Here is a 20,074-nt window from a genome sequence, read left to right on the forward strand (position 1 = left end):
ACAATTAAGAGCCCACCATGGTTAAAAGATAAGTAGTTTGCTTGTGATATGTTTTATAAAAAAAAAAAAGTAGGAAAACGGTTATGTGGATGACAAATGATTAGTTTCTTAGTTTGTAAGGAAGGAAGTAGGACTTCCAATAATAATAATATATGATACAAGTTTGCCACCTGGAAATACATTAGCATATATTATTGATGAAAGTGGCATATGTCAGTTCATTATTATTATTATTTTTTATAAAAGAAAAAGGTTAATCTAGCAAATTAGCCAAATAATGGAATGAAAATCTAGTACTATAGTGTATAAATTCAGTTCCCAACTAATGGATAAGTTTTACTTCTCATGAGACTATAATAAAATAAAAAAATGTGTTTTTTTAAGAGGAGATAAAAAATTTTAAGATCGAATTTTATCACGCTTTGAAAAAATTAGGCTACATGTGAAGCGGTGCTTTTTTAACTTTCTTAATTTGTTTTAATTTTGAAAATTTTATAAATATGAATTTTTAGTGCAGATGTTTATCCGGTTATTATTTGATACGAAATTTCAAACGTAAAGAAAAATTTTAAATTTTATGATTTTAAACTTAAAAATATTAATAATAATTAAATGACTTTTAAATTATAAAATAAATTGAGCGACTTTACATATTATTTCAATAATCGATGTACTAGAAACTTTGAAGGTGACACAAGCATTCAGGTGCAGCTTATATGCACCCTGTCAATAAGTTAATATGATAAAAAATTTTTTTATAGGAAATTAGGATTCATCTGATTTCTCTTTAATGAAAAATTATACTGTCTTACTTATATATAATTCAAATTTATCTTTTATGTAGACATTATTGAAACCATCCTCCTTTTAAGTAACTTTTTCATTTTCATATTTAAAATTTCTTAATAAAAATCCGAACTCCAAAGTGTGATTACACAATATTTAAATTCATGCAGCACGCACCATTCCTACCCATGTAGTGCAAAGCATTATTATAGCATAATCCAAACAGGACTTTCTCACTTGAATTGAATGAGAGCAAACATTAGGGTCCATCCCTCATGTGTTTCATTCATTAGAACAAAGAATAATTCTTCTTATCCAAATAATTCATGTGTTGGAAAGTGCTTATACCATATTCTAAATTATTATATCCACTTGCACACCAAATAGTATCACTTAAAACCAGCAAGTCAGTTGCTGCTATGCCAAACAACATAGAGGCAATAGGAATAAGGAATTGTTATGTATTATTTACCAAAAGCACTATAATTATTCTTTTAAGACATGAATCGAATAAGTTTCCTAAGTGATAAAAGTGAAAGGGGGTTGTTTGCTATTGTGCGATATACTGTTGTGTTATCTTCTATTTCGTTGTTAATTTTGTGATAAATTATATTGAGATGAGTAATTAATATCATGATAAGTTATCTAAATTACAAAGTGAACTAAATATCTGAATTAGTTATTTTGGGATAAAACAATAAAAAAGAATTAAATTTTTTTTATGTAATGCATATTATTTTTAATATATTGAGCTAAACAGTCGATAAAATATAATACTAAGATACCTAATCTAAAGTCTTCTAAGTTTAAACCAAACGATCAGTGTTGACGGTGACAGTCCCTTTGGAGTTTGGACTAAAAAAATATGAGAATTGAAACTTTTTTACTGAAATGTGAAACGAATAAAAAAAATATTAAAAGTGAAAAATGAAAGAATCTATTTCAAACACAAAATTATAGATGAAAAAAGAGGCATGGTGGATGGTTGGTTTTACAAAAATCCTGAATTTGAATTTAAAACTTCAAACTTGGTGCCACTTTTAGACTTAGACCATTGATCTAATTCTGAAAAAGTGATCAAATTCTAAATAAAATTGATCGCTATTTTTGACACAAATTTAAATTAATTAAGCTAATAAATTTTAAATATGTAGCTAGTTTGAAGTTTCTTATCCGTTCTCTTATAAATATTATTATTGATATGTCAGTATTATTTTATTCTTCAATTTATTTTATTATTTATCTGATAAAAATAAAATTTGTGTACGTCCCAATCTTTAGATACGTAAAGAAAGAAAAGAAGAAATAAATAAAGAATATATACTTGTATAGCGGCTATATATACTCCAACATGGCCCCTAAATCTCAACAACAAACATAAAATAAGAAGAAGAAGAAGAAGAACTACTCTTTCACTTGTTAAAACAAAACAAATATGGAATCCTTAAACATCAAATTGGAGAAAGCAAACGCTATGCTAAGGTACAAGAAGCGTCAAAGAGTCACAACTTTGTTCCGTTTCATCGAATTCTGCATATTTTTCGCCATAATCTCAAGATTTTCCACTCAATTGCCACTCAATTTCAAGGGACTTGGTTTCACCATCATTAGTCCTCGATTCGTCTTTGTTCTTGGAAACATAATTGTCATCATCCTCTTCTTAATATCAGGACAGTCATCTACTAAAGATGGTTCCACAAACAACGTTAAAATCGATATGTACGATGAGTTCAAGCAAAAATGTTTGATGAACAAAGACACTTATTGTGAACAGAGCAAAAAACAGAGTACTGGTGTACAAGACACTTGTTGTTGTGAACAGAGCAAAAAACAGAGGACTCTGTTGGAAAGACAATTAGAAAAGAAAATTCATCGTAGCCATTCGGACAACTCTCTATCTTTATCCCTTGATGAGAAAAAACCTAGAAAAAAATTGACACGATCAGCTACATTAAGATCCCGAAAAGTTATAAACACTGACAGTATAAAACCAATTATGACAAAGACAACAACCTCGTATCCAGAAGACGAGATGAGCAATGAAGAATTCAAGAAAACTGTTGAGAATTTCATTGCAAGACAACAAAGATTTTTGAGGGAGGAAGAGTTTTCAGCTGTTGTTTCTTATGAATCATAGCTTTTTTTTGATATAGTTCATGATCATGTTCGTGTACTAGTTTTTTGCTCTCTTCTCGTAGCAGACAATCTATCTCAATGCAAGCAAACAACTGATGTTTATGTTAAATAGAAAAAAAAGACAAAGTATATACATACATATATAGTACTCCTCCATGTTGCTTGATGAAAGACATTGTGAGGTTTTTGCAAATGTAAGTTTGCCTTGTATCTTTCTTAATATTTTCGAATCATAAACTTACTTTTGGTGTGTAAATTAATTTATCAATTTCCCTATTTTTTGTTAGTTTAAAAAGTTCAATATTTATTCTCAAATTAACTTTGTCAAATTTTTGAAAATATGAAGAAAGATCTAAGGCAAGAGAATCTAACAAAGTGTCATACGGAATTCCAAAATTAATTCCAAGAATATATTTGAAAAGGAATAGATATATAAACTTGTAGAAATATATGCCAAAGAGAGAATGTTCAGTCATTTTCATGCATTTCACATTTGATCTATTTGGATTTTGGACCACCAAAGAATTTGCACTGAGATTAATATGATTCCTTTAAATTATTGTTGTTAGTAAAAGATTTAGATTTTGAATTTTCAATATATATATATATATATTTTTGGTAAAACTGTCTCTTTTATGTTAAGTTTTACGCGACGTGAATTTGAATTTCGATATAAATGCAAAAAGTATCTCTCATCTGTTAAAGAATGACAAAAGTCCCACATCGGTGATTAATGAGATGGGTGGACTCTTTATAAGGCTTGAGCAATCCTCCTCATTTTGAGCTAGATTTTGGGGTGTGAGTTAGGCCTAAGACCTAATTTTACATTATTTTTATTAGATCTTACACGAATTGAATTTAAATTTTGATATTAACGCCGAACATTGAGTGGATTTTTTTAAAACATACAAACTATTTGAACCATAAAAAAGTATGATGCACTGATACTCAATAAAAAAGAATCTGGAAAAAATTACCAAAAAGAATATTTTTGTGGACAATGGTGGAAGTATTTTAGATTTTCTGTTCTAAAAATCAGATGCTTTTGAACTATTGTAAGTTAGTGATTTGAGTAATGGAATTTTAAACATTCTTTTAAAAAAAGGCATAAAAAATAAATGCAAAAGTAGATCTAAAAATTGACTTGGAGAGACCACACTTGTATGGAACTGATCCTTCCAGAGAATTACTTCAATCTTTTCATATACCTTTTTTAATTTTAACTTTTTATTTTTCTGTAAAATAATATTTTAGTCTTTATATATTCTATTCATTTCATATTGCTCATTGATCAATAAAGTGGATAAAAAATCACAAAATTTAAATCTTAATATGATTTTTTCTTCATTTATTTGATTTTGATGGATATAATTTTATTCAATATTTATTTTAATATGCGTTTAAACTGACCCGATCATTATAAAAGATTTTTACTTTTGCTCCTAACTTAATACCATATATCTCCTTTCATTACTTTAGTTTTCTAGTAAGAAATACATTTTCTTATTTTTTGAAAAGCAAGATTTTTTAGCTTTTTATTTTGTTACACTTGTCTATTGTTCTGTAGTTCTATCTCTCTCAAATCTTTTTTGAGTGTTAAAATAAATTATATAACCTTTAAAAATAATTCCACTATCCCTGGTGGTGTTCGTCTTAAAAATCTTTCGACTTTTTAATTATTTAAATGAACTCCACAAGTACTGGTCTATTTTTTTTTTCCTTTTTACACCGACCCACTATTTTTCACTTTTGATTTTTTTTTATAATGTTTCATGGGGAGGATGTGAAAAACATGCATGTAATATCATATTTATTATAATTTCGTAAATCAAATCTAGAAGGATGATGTGTATGTAATATCAGTTCTACTCTTACTTTGACAAGGTAAAAAAATTATTTTCAATAGGCTACCAATTCAAGGCACTTCAAATATTAAGTACGTAAAACAAATAGATTAGTATTCTATATTGAAAACAGAGAAGAGAACAATAACACCAATATAATTTTGTTTAATTAAATCAGTTTCAATAATTAAAATCTAACATCTAAATTATACTTTATACGTCTAAAGACACTAAAGTAAATGTTATAATAGCCTGGGAAGAAAAGAAGTTAAGTTATATCAACCATTACTTTCTGAAAAAGTTTAAATTATGATTGAATTTGTTTGGACAAATGAAAAAAAAAAGGTTAATTAACTAAGGACTGAAAATAGTAATGGCACATTAGAAACTATTAAATCGTCGTAATAAGATCCATTTCGATCAAATTAAAATTCATGAGAAAATGTTAAATTATGATCTAAGACTTTATAAGTTATTCAAACACTAGGCCACTGTTATTTGAAATGACAAGTTCTTTAGGACAATATTTGCCAATTTTTTTTTTAGAAAACATGCACAAACAATTATTATTTTTCAAATTCAAAGTCACATTATAATTTAATTAATTTAAATTTACTGCTGCATAGAGTATCACTTGGGGGAAAGCGCTTCCTACCAAAGATTTTGTAACTTTTATTAAAAGAGAAACAGTCTCATCCACTGCACCACATTCTTTGATGATAAATATCGATAAGATAGTATTAGATATCATTAAAAAAAACATGAATAACAAGAAATAAACCTAAGCTAAACAATTTCTATGCTAACTTGGATCGACAATAAGGACAAGATCGATTCCTTAAAAGCCATTCCAAAATGCAAGTATCATGATAGACATGACAACACTTATTAATACAAGAAACCATACAACCTTCTAAGAATCCATCATGACAAATCGAACACATGTCTAGTAAATTACAATCCTTAAATTCGCTTGCTCGAAATTTCATTTTCTTGATTTCAATTTTCTTCAACAATTTAAACGCGGCTATCCTTGAATCCAGTACCTCTTGAGTCTTTTTCCATGCATTCCAATTATAATCATGTCCCATTTTGCTATACGAATTCATAAAATTCTCATGTGGCAAATAAGTAACCTTTGTAATCCCCAAAGTCATGTACCAATGATTTTCATTAGATGGACATTCCTTCATACCCCTAGCAAAATTCATAATCTTTGAAATCAAACTATCCTTATTTGTCAACATCATGGTACAACTTGTCTTAGTATCACTATAACTTATAGATTGCTCATTCAACATGGGAATTACATTCATCAAACAAATTAGTTTTGATATAATATTTGTTGCATCCTCATCTGAAACAATATCATCATAAGGAATCCAAAAGGTTTTCATAGCTCTATGATCATAGATATGATCTTTAAAAGACAAACATGATGAATGTCGTTTTATAGACACTATAACCATAATTGGAAAACCAATAGTAGCATTAACGATCTCATTTTCATTGAATTTACACATATTTGTTCGAAGTCGAACGCCACCGCCATGTGATTGTGAACATCTAACAAGAACATCAGTGCCAGCTTCTTTGAACAAAGCACTTGAAGCTGTTGCTGATGCTTTAGATGAAGCAATGTTTTGTAGAGTTGGTAATATAGGCATTGTTTTTAAATTGAATAAAAAGAGGGAGGAGTTGGTTGGTTTTTATAATATTAATCACCAACTCCTTATAGAATCGGGGTATGTTCTTTTTTTTTTTTTCCTTTTTAGTTTATTTGGGAAAATTTTTATTGTTTTAGTTACCGTATTAAAATTTGACTAAATTTATATATGTCAGGGTTATGAAATATTATTATTATTTTGTAGAGGTATTAGTTAATTAACAAATTAGTGTTATGAGATTTAATGAAGGTTAATTAAAATTCATTGTATTTTACTCTACTAATTTATGTATTATATTTATTGAGTTCACATTAAAAATAAATAAATATCCAAAATTATTGTATCTTACTATATTAGGTATTATATTTATTGATTCATATAAAGAAAATCATTATATATAATGTATAATGTATGTGTATGACTTATTGTAATATGTTTTCTTTTTTGTTAAATAATTCATTGTAAAATAAATTCAAGAATTTATAATTTATTGTTGAAAAATAAAGTCATTTTTGTAGGAAATAAACTAAGAATAGTTTTCCTTATTAGTTTAGAATTTGTTATTTATGATTAATTTAAATATAGGATTCGTTAATAGTTTAGAATTTATTATTTGTGATATTTATTTAATTATGTTTAATTAGGGTTTGTTAGTTAATGAGATTTCCTAATCCTAGTTTAATTTGGTTATGTAGTACATATTGTCAATGTAGAGAAAGATACAAGAATTTTAAGGTTATTGAATAGTCTCCTACCCCTTTTTTATAACTTCATAAATTTCTCCATTGTTGAATCTTACACTTGTATATAAAAAATTATTACTTTTAGAGAATTATATTTTCTTCAAACATACATAGTGTTCATTATTACATAATTAAATATTATTTATTGTAATATTACTAAAAACATTCATTATATAAGTAAAATATGATAGTATTTCTTAAAATTATATATAATAATGACTTCTCGTTAAAAATGTGTTACAAAATTAATAATGACAAATTAAATGCATAAAACATTTATGTGAATACAAAAAGAGATTATTTCACATGCACTTAAACAGATTTGCAGTGAAAACACTGAAACTTTTGAAAGCAATAAAAGAATAGTTAAAGGTGAACTTTAACTATATACTCAAATTTAAACAAAAGACAATAAAATTAAATTTCACTAAATTATTTTAAGTATATTTGTACTTTTAAAGAATTATTAATTTATAATATGAATGAAACTATATATAATCATATAAAGATATTCTGAAAATATATTATCTTATCGAAATTAATAATTTTTTTCATCAACCCGGGACCAGAAAAATATATGTTAAAAAAACTATTGTTTCACCGAACATAAGTCAGAAAATATTAGGTCACATTGGTTGGGTTGAATTATGACATGATATTTCCCCATTGATACAAGTCATTTTGACACAAGCAACTTTGAAGACCTTTTCAGTTTTGTCCATTTGACACCTCTAGGACTATCAGTTAAAATACACAAATTATAAAAAAACCTTTAAGCACTGCCATTCCATGACTCCATCCCAGAATCACAGTTAGATTAGAATATACTAATCTTAGTTGCAATATACACAAATCTCCCACCCTGTTTATGTATATGCTCAGACACAAATGAAGCTCAACAAAAGCCATGAAACAATATACGCAAATAAATAAGCGAAAACATAAATAATACATCGCATAAGAGAAAGGGTATTGTCATAGAAAGCCAAAAAGGTAAGTCTCAACACAAAAGGAAAGGCATAGCATTCTAAATCACCTTAGCAACCACACATCCATCGTTTTGGAGCTAAAGGATTCGCAGATCCTAATACTTAGATGTTTTTACTCAAATATACTACTAATTAAGATTCAAATTATAAAACAACTCCTCGGTTCTCCAATCTGCAAAATTGTACAAACAACATTGATATCAGCAAGGAAAACAGTAAGCATAAACCACTTCAATAAGAAAAGAAAAAAATACAATATGTAAATTAAAATTGAAAGTAGTTATAGATGGACAAATTCCAGAACCCCTAAAAGGTGAAAGAGTACATGATCCCAAGCCTGCAGAATCCAGAAACAACTGCTACTACTACTCAACCCAAACAAGCCACCATTTAAGCTTGTCACATACCATTATACAAATAAAAATAAAAGGTACACATGCTCTCTATATTTGCCGGACAGAAATTTCTTACATGACAAACATATTTCCGACTAACAAAAAGGAAGCCTTGACAATTCACTATCCCCCTTATTAAGTGCGAGACCTTATGCCTCAGAAATGGTTCAACTGATGTATGATTTCATGATGACAGTGGTTGCAACAGTAGTAGACAAAAGCTTCCACAACATCAACTAGAGCCCCCCCCCCCCCTTAAAGGCAACAGATGCCAGATGAAGGAAATGGGGAAGTTTGAGCATCATACTTGCTCTCTTACACTGAGAACTTCAATCAATGGATCTCAGACAAAGCCTTAAGGAAATCTATCACGTAATTTATTTATTTTTTAAAAAAGAAAAACTTAATATCAAATCAGATTCTTTTATCTAGACCCTGAACAGTGAAAATTAGGTCTTGTAAGTACCAAAGGAAGAAGGAATAAGAAATCAGGTAGTTCCATTCACTTGCCTCAAAATATGAGCCACATATCCTAAGAGCAGAGGAATTCCAGGACTAACTGCATGGAACTTCATATTGCCATCTTCATTTCGATTCTTTGGTGAGGATCATAGCCAACAAGTTCAAAGTCAGCAGCAACAAAGGAATCTATGTCCTTTTTCAGCGGATTGATCTTCAGCACCTACACTCATTCAGAACCAACTGTAGTTAGAGAGGAAGAGATAGAGATTATATAACAGGGAAAACAAAGTATTTCTTTACTTACTGGGAAAGGTCTAGGCAACTTCTGAAGCTGGTCTTGCAGAGGTCTGACATGATTGCGATAAACATGAGCATCTCCTAACACATGTATAAAGTCACCAGGAACTAGACCTGTAAAGAGAAGGTAGAGCAAAAAAACATGAGGCGAATAGTAAAACAGAAGGAACTGAAGTGGGATGGAGCCTGGATGTAGAATGACTAGTGAATGACCATCAAAAGATAAGTCTCCAATATCAATATACATGAAAATTTACAAATCAAATGTTCAAAAGTTACATATCCTTTTTCAAGTTGGAACTGTATTTAAGAATACACATACAAAGTAATTGGCCATCTCACCAAGCAGTACTACTTAGAAACTTAGCTAGAAGTATTAAGGCATAGGATTGTCTCATAAAGGACAAGGACTGAGTCTCATAAGAAGGGTAAAATTCCATTTTCAAATGCCACACCTAGTAAATGAGTTTTGCAGTATATTTTTTGCTTAGTCAGAATTCTTGACTAGTCACGTCTTTAAGCAGGTAGGAAATTTGCTAGTTATTACATAATGCGCATGAGAAATTAGCTATAGAGGTATCCTGACAGCATACCAGAGACATGAGCTATCATGCATGTCAGCAAGGCATAAGATGCAATGTTGAATGGCACTCCCAAACCCATATCGGCAGATCGCTGATACATCTGACAGGATAGCTCCCCATTGGCTACATAAAACTACAACCACAAGATGAAAGAGAAGATTAGTACATAAACAATAAGTTCTGCCATAAACAAAACGAAGACAACACTAACCTGAGCAAACATATGACAAGGTGGGAGCGCCATCAGTTTAAGATCAGAAGGATTCCAAGCTGAAAGAATAATGCGTCGGTCATCTGGATTGTTTTTAACTTTGTTGATAACATCAGCCAATTGGTCAAACCCCTGGCCACTGTAGTCAGTATGCATGTCAATGTACCTGTATATAGCAGGTTCAATAGAACAAGTTACCACATAACTCTAGAGTTTTGACCAACTGTATGATGAGTAAGTTTTCAAATACTGACCTGGCACCGAAATGTCTCCACTGAAACCCATATACTGGTCCCAAATCACCCTCTTCTCTATCCTTCAAGTCAATACTGAAACGGGATGCCAAACTTAAGATGGTTCAACATTTATAATAGACTTAATAGCAAGAAGAGATAAAATCTTACCTATCAAGATAATCTCTGGATGCATTGCCATCCCAAATATGAATGCCCTTCTCTTGTAGGACCTGAACTAAAAAAATCTTAGTTATGCCAGCTAAGGGCCAGAAATCATTAAAACATTAATGGTAACTATCTCCGAGATGCCATAACAAATTGCACAAAGCATTATTGGCAAGGAAACAGAACCCAAATTATACAATCAGTGAGGAACAGAAAGAAACCTTAGCACTTGTTGATCCACTGATGAACCACAAGAGTTCTTCAATGACGCCTCTCCAGAAAACTCTCTGAAACCCAAAATAACATACAAAATAAGTTAAGTGATCTGCGATTGCAGTCCACATTGTAGTGGTAGGAAAAATTGGACACATATTATATAAAAGCACATTAAACAACAAACAAATATATAACACGATACCTTTGTTGTAAGAAGGGGAAATGATCTGCGTAAATTGTATCTCATCTGCAGCAATAATAAAACATCACAACATTATCACAGATACACCAAACAGGCATTAAATTACCCGTACATATAAACAGGGAAGGCATATAGAGAAGACTTTGTTTGATATTCATCCGCACAAGGTTACATGCAAAGCTTCTACCTTTCATTCCCTTTTTCTTATTCACATTATGATCAAATGTGAACCCTTCTCCAACCAAAATTTTACTTGCAGTACTCTCTCCTCCCAATTTAACATATTTGATGTGCTCACTTCTTCAAACACACCCAAAATAAAGGAAGAGACAAAAAAACATACAGAGCTGAACTTTATCTTTGTTGAGAAAGACAACTGAATTTTATATACTTCTCATTACCTGGCAACCAAATTTCGACAAAGTACCAGTGCCTGTCCTGTCATCCTTTAGCATGCCATTCGAGATGATATCTTCAACCAGTCTCAGATACATGTATTCTTCATGTTTCTCAAATATCATTTTAGGCAAGAAAGAGAATGATTTAACCTCAATATCAGAAGAATCTGAACCATTCTCAGGAATCTCACTGTTTGACTGATTAACAGTTTCTACTCCGGAATTCTTCACACGAACATAGGTGGTAAAAGAATAGCGAATCTTGTTCTCAATCACAGGAAATGATGAGTACCAGGGTCGAAATACCGAGGTGTCAATAGCAGGAGTAAAAGTATCACATGCTATATCAGTCTCAATTTCAGTGATATGGACTGCATCACATCCATGAGCATTCAGGGAATCTCTGCATCAAGAAGAAGAATATGTTGAAAAACTAGCATTAAAGGTTAGACAAAAAAGAAAGCAGCAAGAAAGCTGACCTGAAAATCTCGCCACCTCCTATAACAAACACATTTTCAATAGAGAGACAATAAGGCGAGGATGCCAATAGTTGCAAAGCAGAGCCTAAACTTCCACATATGACAACATTTTCTGCTGTAGCAATGTCAAAACTTCCTGAACGTGTGAGAACAACATTGAGGCGTCCAGGAAGAGGGCGATGTTCAATAGGAATACTTTCCCAAGTCTTTCTTCCCATGACAACAGCATTCCTTTTTGTAGGATCCGTTGTAGTCCCAGTGATACCCTTGAAGAACTTGAGATCTGTAGGCAGTCTCCAAGGTAACTTCCCCTCCTTACCAATTCCCATACTTTGAGTTGCAGCAACCACAACCTGGTAAGTCCGCTGTGGAGTAAAATGAGCATTGCCGTTACCATTGGAAACGCCTTTCTTTGTTTCACTGGCCATAACTGAGTAAGAGACCTGAAATGAACTGAATAATACTGATCTGCACCTAAGATCGACCGACCGGTTCTTGCCAAAACGCAATAAAACCTGAAATACACAATAGGCACCAAATTTATCAATGATGTGTTCTCAAAATGCAAGTAAATAGTCTACAAGGAGATGCAAACACGTTGAGTCAATGTGTTCAAAAGTTTAGACAAACAAATTTCAAGTTTACTACTGCTGTCTAGGAAAAATAATAACTTAGAACAGGGATATATAACCAAATGCGACCTATTTTATCAATATAGAGCAACTGCATATCTAATTATGTAATATTACCAATAAACATAGGAAAAGGTTAGAAATTTATCATGCAAGAGTTCAGGTACTACTATCTAGTCGCCAATTATTCCAAGCAGGCAATAAACGGCTCCAGTCACTCATTCCAAGCAGGCAATAAACAGCACAAGCCACTCACCTGGCTTATTAGGCAGCCAAATATAATGGGTTAAGATAAACTATCAAGTATTAATGCAAAAAACACTGCTATTTGATTCCACTTATTCGTCACGAATTACCATAGAGAAACTAATTGAGCAAATTCAATAAAAAATTACTCTCATTGTAAAAAAACCAGTAAAGGAACTCAAATTTATTTTGTTTCAACACCAAAGTTTCATCTCAGCTTTTTGCCATATCAATCTTCATTGTATAATTGCTCTCAACAAAGCTCTGGCATAAGTTGAAAAGAGGAAGAAACAACCAGAAATGGAAAAAACAAAGAGCATTGAAGATAATATGCTTGTAAACGGAAAGCCAAACTCTCTGTGGCAGAAAATGCGAACTTTCTATGGCAGGAAATGTGAACTTCCTATGGCAAAGTAATTTGTGGATGAGTGGTGTTATACATATTAGGCGCGTGTATAACACTTGACAAAATAGGTCCAGGATTCTCTTCGTAAGGGGTATTAGTTCCAGTCAAAAAAGATTATGGGGGTAAAAGGATGCTTGTAAAGTTATAGTGTATAACTGAGTTTTCGGGATAAGTTTAGGGGGCAATTTATGTATTTATACCTCAGTTAAGCTAGAGAAAATTCAAATTCAATTTGAGAAAATTAACGAAGAACGTGTCCCAGGAAGTCTGTAAAGAATGCCTCGAAAATTTAAGAGGCAACAGGACTCACACAACACGAACTACTCTCCACAGATGAAATTAACACAACTTAAAATGTTATCATATAATCAATTCTCATTTGACTATTTTTTTAACTGTACTTGACTATGACTAAATTAAGAATCAACAGAACACGTCACGACAAGCGTGTAACGGGAATGTAACAAGACTTTAAGAATTAACAGAACACGTCACGACAAGCGTAACGAATGTAAACAAGACTTTAAGAGTAAACAGAACACGTCACGACAAGCATGTAACGGGAATGTAACAAAGACTTTAAGAATTAACACACGACATGCGCGTAACGACAATGTAGCAAGAATACAAACTAAAATTCATCATAAAGTCAATCCTCAATTAAATAACGAAGCTTTTTTCATTTTACAGATTAAGGAAACAACACATCTGAGATAAAAAAAAAACATCTTAAAAGGAAAACGCAGCAAGAAATTAGTAATGCCCAGAACTCACATGATCAGAAGTATTTTATAGATGACATCAGTCAAAACTAAAATGCATCATAAAATCAATCCTCAATTTAAAAAGCTGGAAAATTCTAACAAGGCTTCTCTCCACAGATGAAATTAACACAACTTGTTATCAGATAATCAATTCTCATTTGACTTTTTTTTTAACTGTACTTGACTACGACTAAATTTAAGAATCAACAGAACACGTCACGACAAGCGTGTAACGGGAATGTAACACGACTTAAAGAATAAACACACATCACGACAAGCGTGTAATGGATGTAACAAGACTTTAACAATTGACAGAACACGTCATGACAAGCGTATAACGACAATATAATAAGAATTTAAGAATCAACAGAACTAAAACGACACAAACCATTTTAATAGATGTAAACCATACACACTAAAATTCATCATAAAGTCAATCCTCAATTAAAAAAATGAAGAATTCTGACAAAGCTTTTTCTTTTTACAGATTAAGGAAACAACACATCTGAGGTTAAAAAAACATCTTCAAAGGAAAACACAGCATGAAATTAGTAATTCCCAGAGCTCACACAATACGAACTAGAACTATTTTATAGATGAAATCAGTCAAAACTAAAATGCATCATAAAAATCCATCCTCAGTTTAAAAAACTGGAGAATTCTAACAAAGCTCTGATTAAGGAAACAAAACATCTGAGTGAAACACATCTCTAAAAAAGCTTAAAACAAAATGCAGTAAGAAATTAATAATCATCATATGAACAACTGCTTTTATCAATGAAATCAGTCAAAGATCATAAAATCAATTTTCAATTTTTAAAAACATAGAGAATTCTAACAAAGCTCTGACTGTGGAAACAAAGCATCTGAGAGAAACACATCTCTAAAAAAAACCTAAAACAAAATGCAGTAAGAAATTAATAATCATCATATGAACAACTGCTTTTATCAATGAAATCAGTCAAAGCTAAAAGCATCATGAAATCAATTCTCAATTTTTTAAAAACATAGAGAATTCTAACAAAGTAACATAACATCAGAGAGAAACACATCTCTAGAAAAGCTTAAAACAAAATGCAGTAAGAAACTAGTAATCATCAGAACTCACAACAACTACTTTAATCAATGAAATCAGTCAAAGCTAGTATATCATAAAATCAAAAAAATAGAGAATTCTAACAAAGTTTTTGTTTGTTTTTTTTACTGTTAAAGCAACAATAATACATAAACACATATCTAGAAAATCTTAAACAAAAAATGCATCAAAACTAAAATGCATCAGTGAGAAATTTACCGATCGGAAAACAAGAGGCGATATGACTGAAATTTTGAAGCGATAGATCAGAGATTTAGGGTTGTAAAACTGTGAGAGAAGAGAAAAATATATAGAGAGGAGAAAACAAGAGGCGGTTTTTGAATATTGTGAGCAGTGAGTAGAGAGGAGGGACTGGACTATAAATGGGAAGATACAAGCGAGGACTATGGAGCGAAAACTTCAAGAAAAATCCAAAACCACTCTTGACGCGGAGCAGCGCCATGCCATTTTTTCCGTGAATTTGTGATGATTTTTTAAAACAATAATCCCTTTAGTTTTCTTTAATTAAATATAATAATTTTTTGGTGAAATTTTCATTTTATTTAGATTGCTCATTATTTTTATTTGACTGCATTAGGAAAAACAAGTTCTAGTAATAATCTTCACTTTTTTTTTGTATTAATTATGTAAATGAGGATCTTTTTAAAAATTATTAAATTTATCTTCTTCTTTTTTTTCCTTTTACAATTATAATAAAAAAGATAATTAACTAATTTCATTGTAAAATAAAAATTGGAGTTTTTACGCAACATAAAGATATTAATATCAGTTGTGAAAATTTGTTTGATCGATTAATTACAACAATTCATGGGATGTAATTAATTTTGACTAAGTAATTAAAGTATTTCTATAGTGATAAGGCGTAAATAACTGATCTATTAATTAAAATTGAAACTTGACTAATTTTGACCGATTAATTAAAGTTTCATTATTGCGATAACACGTGATTAAATTGTTCGATTAAGTAAAGCAAAGCAATTCATGGCACACAACTAACTTTGACTGATTATGAAGTATTTCTATTGCAATACGGCGTAATTAAGTGATCGATTAATTAAAGCAATTTTATTGCAATGGTTCATAACTAGCTCTGACTGATAAATTAAAGTTTGTTTTATCGCGTAAGATATAATTAATTGATCGGTTGATTAAAGTAATTCTATGTGATTAGGAGTAACTAACTTTGACTGATTAATTATAATGATTCTATTGTGTCGGGTTAATTTATATCACATAAATTGGATAGAGGGTATATGTGTGAGATATCCCATATCCAATTTATGTGATATAATTGACTGGACACAATAGAATCACTGTAATTAATCAGTGGAGGTTAGTTACTCCCAATCACATAGAATTACTTTAATCAATCGATCGATTAATTACGTCTTATCGCAATAAAAAAAATTTAATTTATCAGTCAAAGCTAGTTATGATCTATTGCAATAGAATTGCTTTAATTAATCGATCAATTAATTAAGCCTTATTGCAATAGATTTACTTCAATAATCAGTCAAAGTTGGTGCGTGCCGTTAATTGCTTTAATTAATCGAACAATTAATTACGTCTCATCGTAATAGTGATGCTTTAATTAATCAGTCAAGTTTCAAGTTTAATTAATGGATCAATTATTTATGTTTTTTCTCTATAGAAATACTTTAATTAATCAGTCAAAATTAGTTACATCCCATAAATTGTTGTAATTAATCGATCAAACAAATCTTCACAATTGTTACAAATATCTTTATGTTGCGTTGAACCTCCAACTTTTATTTTATAATGAAATTCCTAATTATCTTTTTTATTATAATTTTGTAAAAGAAAAAAATGGATAAATTTAATAATTTTTAAAAAGATCCTCATTTACATAATTAATAAAAGAGAAGGAAAAATTACGCGGCTAAGCAAACTTATACTATTTAATTACTCATCACAGTTATAATTTGATATAATTGCCTCTCGCGACTAACATTAACCATTACTTACGTGATCTGACTTTGTCTGTATAATTTATCTTGTATAATTCGCAATTAACAATTCTTCGTATGATTTGTATTTGTATATGACAATAATTTCCTTTAATTTTTTTTAGTTTTATCCTAATACTTGTTCAATCTTTTCGTATATAATTTTTTTGAAGTTTCTAAAAATATGTAATTTTTGAATTTTATATGATATAATTCATATAATGTTATTTATATAATTGTTTAAAATTCATATGTTTATGTTTGTATTAATTCGTTATTTCAAATTTTATCATATTTTTATAATTCAGACTTTATATTCCTCAATTATCAAAAACACGCTAATTATACGATCATACCTACAATATACAAATTATTGTCTAGTCCAGCTTGCCTCTGCCCTCCCTTTCCCATTCTCATCTGCCTCCCTCTCCCAAAAAAGTCACAAAATCATTATAATCCGATAAAGTGGGCGAAAAAGATATAAAACATATCATAACTGTTAAATTCTAAAAAAAGGGGGTCGCTCGCCTCTCTCCTCCCTCTCTCAATCTCGCTCGCCCCAAAATATACATATGTACAAATACATATATATGTTATTAATTTTTTAGTAAATAAAGTTGAATAGTGTCTTAGGGCCCGTTTGGATGGGCTTAATAAAAACAGTTTTAAAAAAGTACTTTTGAAAGTGCTGAAATTTATTTTTAAAATAAGCAGTTATGTGTTTGGATAAAAGTGCTGAAGTTGCTATGTCAAACGTGAAAAGCTGAGCCAAACAGGCTCTTAGACTAGCACTTTTAGGGTCTTTACCATATTCTTCATAGCAAATTATGCTAGTTTTTGTTTAACCATTTCTTTTTAGAAAAAAAAAACCACTTCTATTTGGAATGTGCAAGTCCAGATTTAATTGAATTTTAATGCAGGTCCTAGACGCAGGTAGAAAACCGAAAAAAAGGTGATAAGTCATGGGGAAAATCCATTAATTGGAACAATTCAAATACAGAATTGTCAACACTAACAGGAACCAAACTACCAGAGGAATTTCTGAGTCTCACATCCTGTCATGTTTAAGTGCTTAAAAGAAACCATTATTTTACAGACCTTCAAACAATCTTAAATGGTCTTCGAATGTCTCCCCATGACGGATTTTGGACAGTGATTCATCTTCTTCCACCTACAAACAATTGCACAATCCTTTTCAAAATTTGTATCAACATTACAATAGTAAAGATGATCAAATGCATGACTTGGATGTGAAGTTACATATCATACGAGAAGAGATGTTCACATGACTATCAAATTCATAGATCACTTTGATAACGTTAAGCAGCAACTAAGAAAATCATGGATAGTGCTTCAACAACATAATTTTCAGAATGATACAAGCAAAAAGTCGCATTCAACTCTCTTTATCTTGTGAGTAGCAGTAGTATCATTAACAAAATCCAGCCACGCACCAAGTTAGCATTTAAAAGGACATTCTTTTGCAGTCTTTAGAAAAGCAAAAGGGCATGTGAGTTATAGATCTTGTCAATAGATACTAGTCATATGGAAGCTTGACTCTCAATTCTTCACAATAAAATACCAGCTTAAGATTTAGGATCAAGTTAATTGTTAATGTAACCATGTACACTTTGGGTACAAGATGTTGACTAGAACACCAAGTCTTTTTCCATCATGACAAGGTTTGAGGGTAGATCAGTGGGCACAAGGAACAGCAGAAACAAATACTAGGATCAAAACATCAATTTAATAACAGGTTAAGACAATATACCCAGTTCTCTGGTGGGCGCATCTTGAGATTGTAAGTTGATGCCATACTCATGCAGTAAGCACCTGCATCGTGAACTACCAAACCAGTGCCCTGAATCCAAATGTCATAATTAGTATCGCTTCAATGTGTATCAGGAAATCCTTAAATGAGAAGCTAAACATTGTCCTGTTCTAGTAGGCAATGACAGGTCAAAACAAATTATCCTAGAAGGGGCGGGAAGTTCACGGTCCTTCCCCAGGAAATCAGATAACTCACATACAGGACCAACAACATCAAACTTAGCAATTGCAGCTTCCGGAGGTGGAGGGGAAACAAGCTCTATATGCTGCAATCAACAAATCATTCACTGAGCATGAGTGCCGGAGAAGATCATAAAATCCACACAATCGTAAATCAGATATATGCATAGTGTGAACAAAGAATGAGGTCCAAATTGTATGCTCATACAAATTGAGTATAATTTGTATGCTCATACAAATTGAATACTCATTATTTTTATTTGACTGCGTTAGGAAAAACAAGTTCTAGTAATAATCTTCACTTTTTTTTTGTCTTAATTATGTAAATGAGGATCTTTCTAAAAATTATTAAATTTATCTTCTTCTTTTTTTCCTTTTACAATTATAATAAAAAAGATAATTAACTAATTTAATTGTAAAATAAAAATTGGAGTTTTTACGCAACATAAAGATATTAATATCAGTTGTGAAAATTTGTTTGATCGATTAATTACAACAATTCATGGGATGTAATTAATTTTGACTAAGTAATTAAAGTATTTCTATAGCGATAAGGCGTAAATAACTGATCTATTAATTAAAATATTGAAACTTGACTAATTTTGACCGATTAATTAAAATTTTATTATTGCGATAACACGTGATTAATTGTTCGATTAATTAAAGCAATCCATGGCACACAACTAACTTTGACTGATTATTGAAGTATTTCTATTGCAATACAACGTAATTAATTGATCGATTAATTAAAGCAATTCTATTGCAATGGTTCATAACTAGCTTTGACTGATAAATTAAAATTTGTTTATTGCGTAAGACATAATTAATTGATCGATTGATTAAAGTAGTTCTATGTGATTGGGAGTAACTAACTTTAACTGGTTAACTATAATGATTCTATTGTGTCGGATTAATTTATATCACATAAATTAGATAGAGAGTATATGTATGAGATATCACATATCCAATTTATGTGATATAATTGGCTAGACACAATAGAATCACTGTAATTAATCAGTGAAGTTACTTACTCCCTATCACATAAAATTACTTTAATCAATCGATCAATTAATTACGTCTTATCGTAATAAAAAAAACTTTAATTTATCAGTCAAAGCTAGTTATGATCTATTGCAATAGAAT

General features: G+C 30.6%; 2 protein-coding genes and 1 long non-coding RNA gene across 3 annotated transcripts; 1 reads left to right on the plus strand and 2 right to left on the minus strand.

Annotated features, from left to right (window-relative positions):
* The first annotated feature begins 2,221 nt into the window (after positions 1-2,221).
* Positions 2,222-2,923, plus strand: LOC101244426 (uncharacterized). Its single transcript, XM_004230923.5, has one exon. It carries the CDS (start codon positions 2,222-2,224, stop codon positions 2,921-2,923), a length of 702 nt encoding a protein of 233 aa, XP_004230971.1.
* A 5,211-nt stretch (positions 2,924-8,134) lies between these two features.
* Positions 8,135-15,489, minus strand: LOC101267455 (bifunctional dihydrofolate reductase-thymidylate synthase-like protein). The gene is made up of 12 exons (XM_004230824.5): positions 15,153-15,489; positions 11,811-12,325; positions 11,335-11,734; positions 10,934-10,978; positions 10,737-10,802; positions 10,519-10,580; positions 10,369-10,443; positions 10,115-10,280; positions 9,913-10,036; positions 9,327-9,433; positions 9,071-9,242; positions 8,135-8,337 (listed from the first exon to the last, which is right to left on the minus strand). Exons 2-11 carry the CDS (start codon positions 12,236-12,238, stop codon positions 9,132-9,134), a joined length of 1,584 nt encoding a protein of 527 aa, XP_004230872.1. The 5' UTR covers positions 12,239-12,325; positions 15,153-15,489; the 3' UTR covers positions 8,135-8,337; positions 9,071-9,131.
* A 2,389-nt stretch (positions 15,490-17,878) lies between these two features.
* LOC101245107 (uncharacterized) lies at positions 17,879-19,086 on the minus strand. Its single transcript, XR_739277.4, has 3 exons — positions 18,948-19,086; positions 18,693-18,782; positions 17,879-18,092 (listed from the first exon to the last, which is right to left on the minus strand). It is a non-coding gene; the product is annotated as an uncharacterized lncRNA (long non-coding RNA).
* Between the last annotated feature and the right edge of the window lie 988 nt (positions 19,087-20,074).

The sequence above is a fragment of the Solanum lycopersicum genome, chromosome 1 (assembly GCF_036512215.1).
Source record: "Solanum lycopersicum chromosome 1, SLM_r2.1".
In the NCBI taxonomy this organism is placed as follows: Eukaryota; Viridiplantae; Streptophyta; class Magnoliopsida; order Solanales; family Solanaceae; genus Solanum; species Solanum lycopersicum.

What these genes read in the sequence shown, in the direction of transcription:
- LOC101244426 (XM_004230923.5), top strand. Translation starts at nt 2,222, where the DNA reads ATGGAATCCTTAAACATCAAATTGGAGAAAGCAAACGCTATGCTAAGG.
- LOC101267455 (XM_004230824.5), bottom strand. Translation starts at nt 12,238, where the DNA reads ATGGCCAGTGAAACAAAGAAAGGCGTTTCCAATGGTAACGGCAATGCT. An exon ending in CTTGTCATATGTTTGCTCAG is followed by an intron (nt 10,037 to 10,114) that starts GTTAGTGTTGTC and finishes TTGTGGTTGTAG; the next exon opens with TTTTATGTAGCCAATGGGGA. An exon ending in AGTTGCCTAGACCTTTCCCA is followed by an intron (nt 9,243 to 9,326) that starts GTAAGTAAAGAA and finishes GAATGAGTGTAG; the next exon opens with GTGCTGAAGATCAATCCGCT.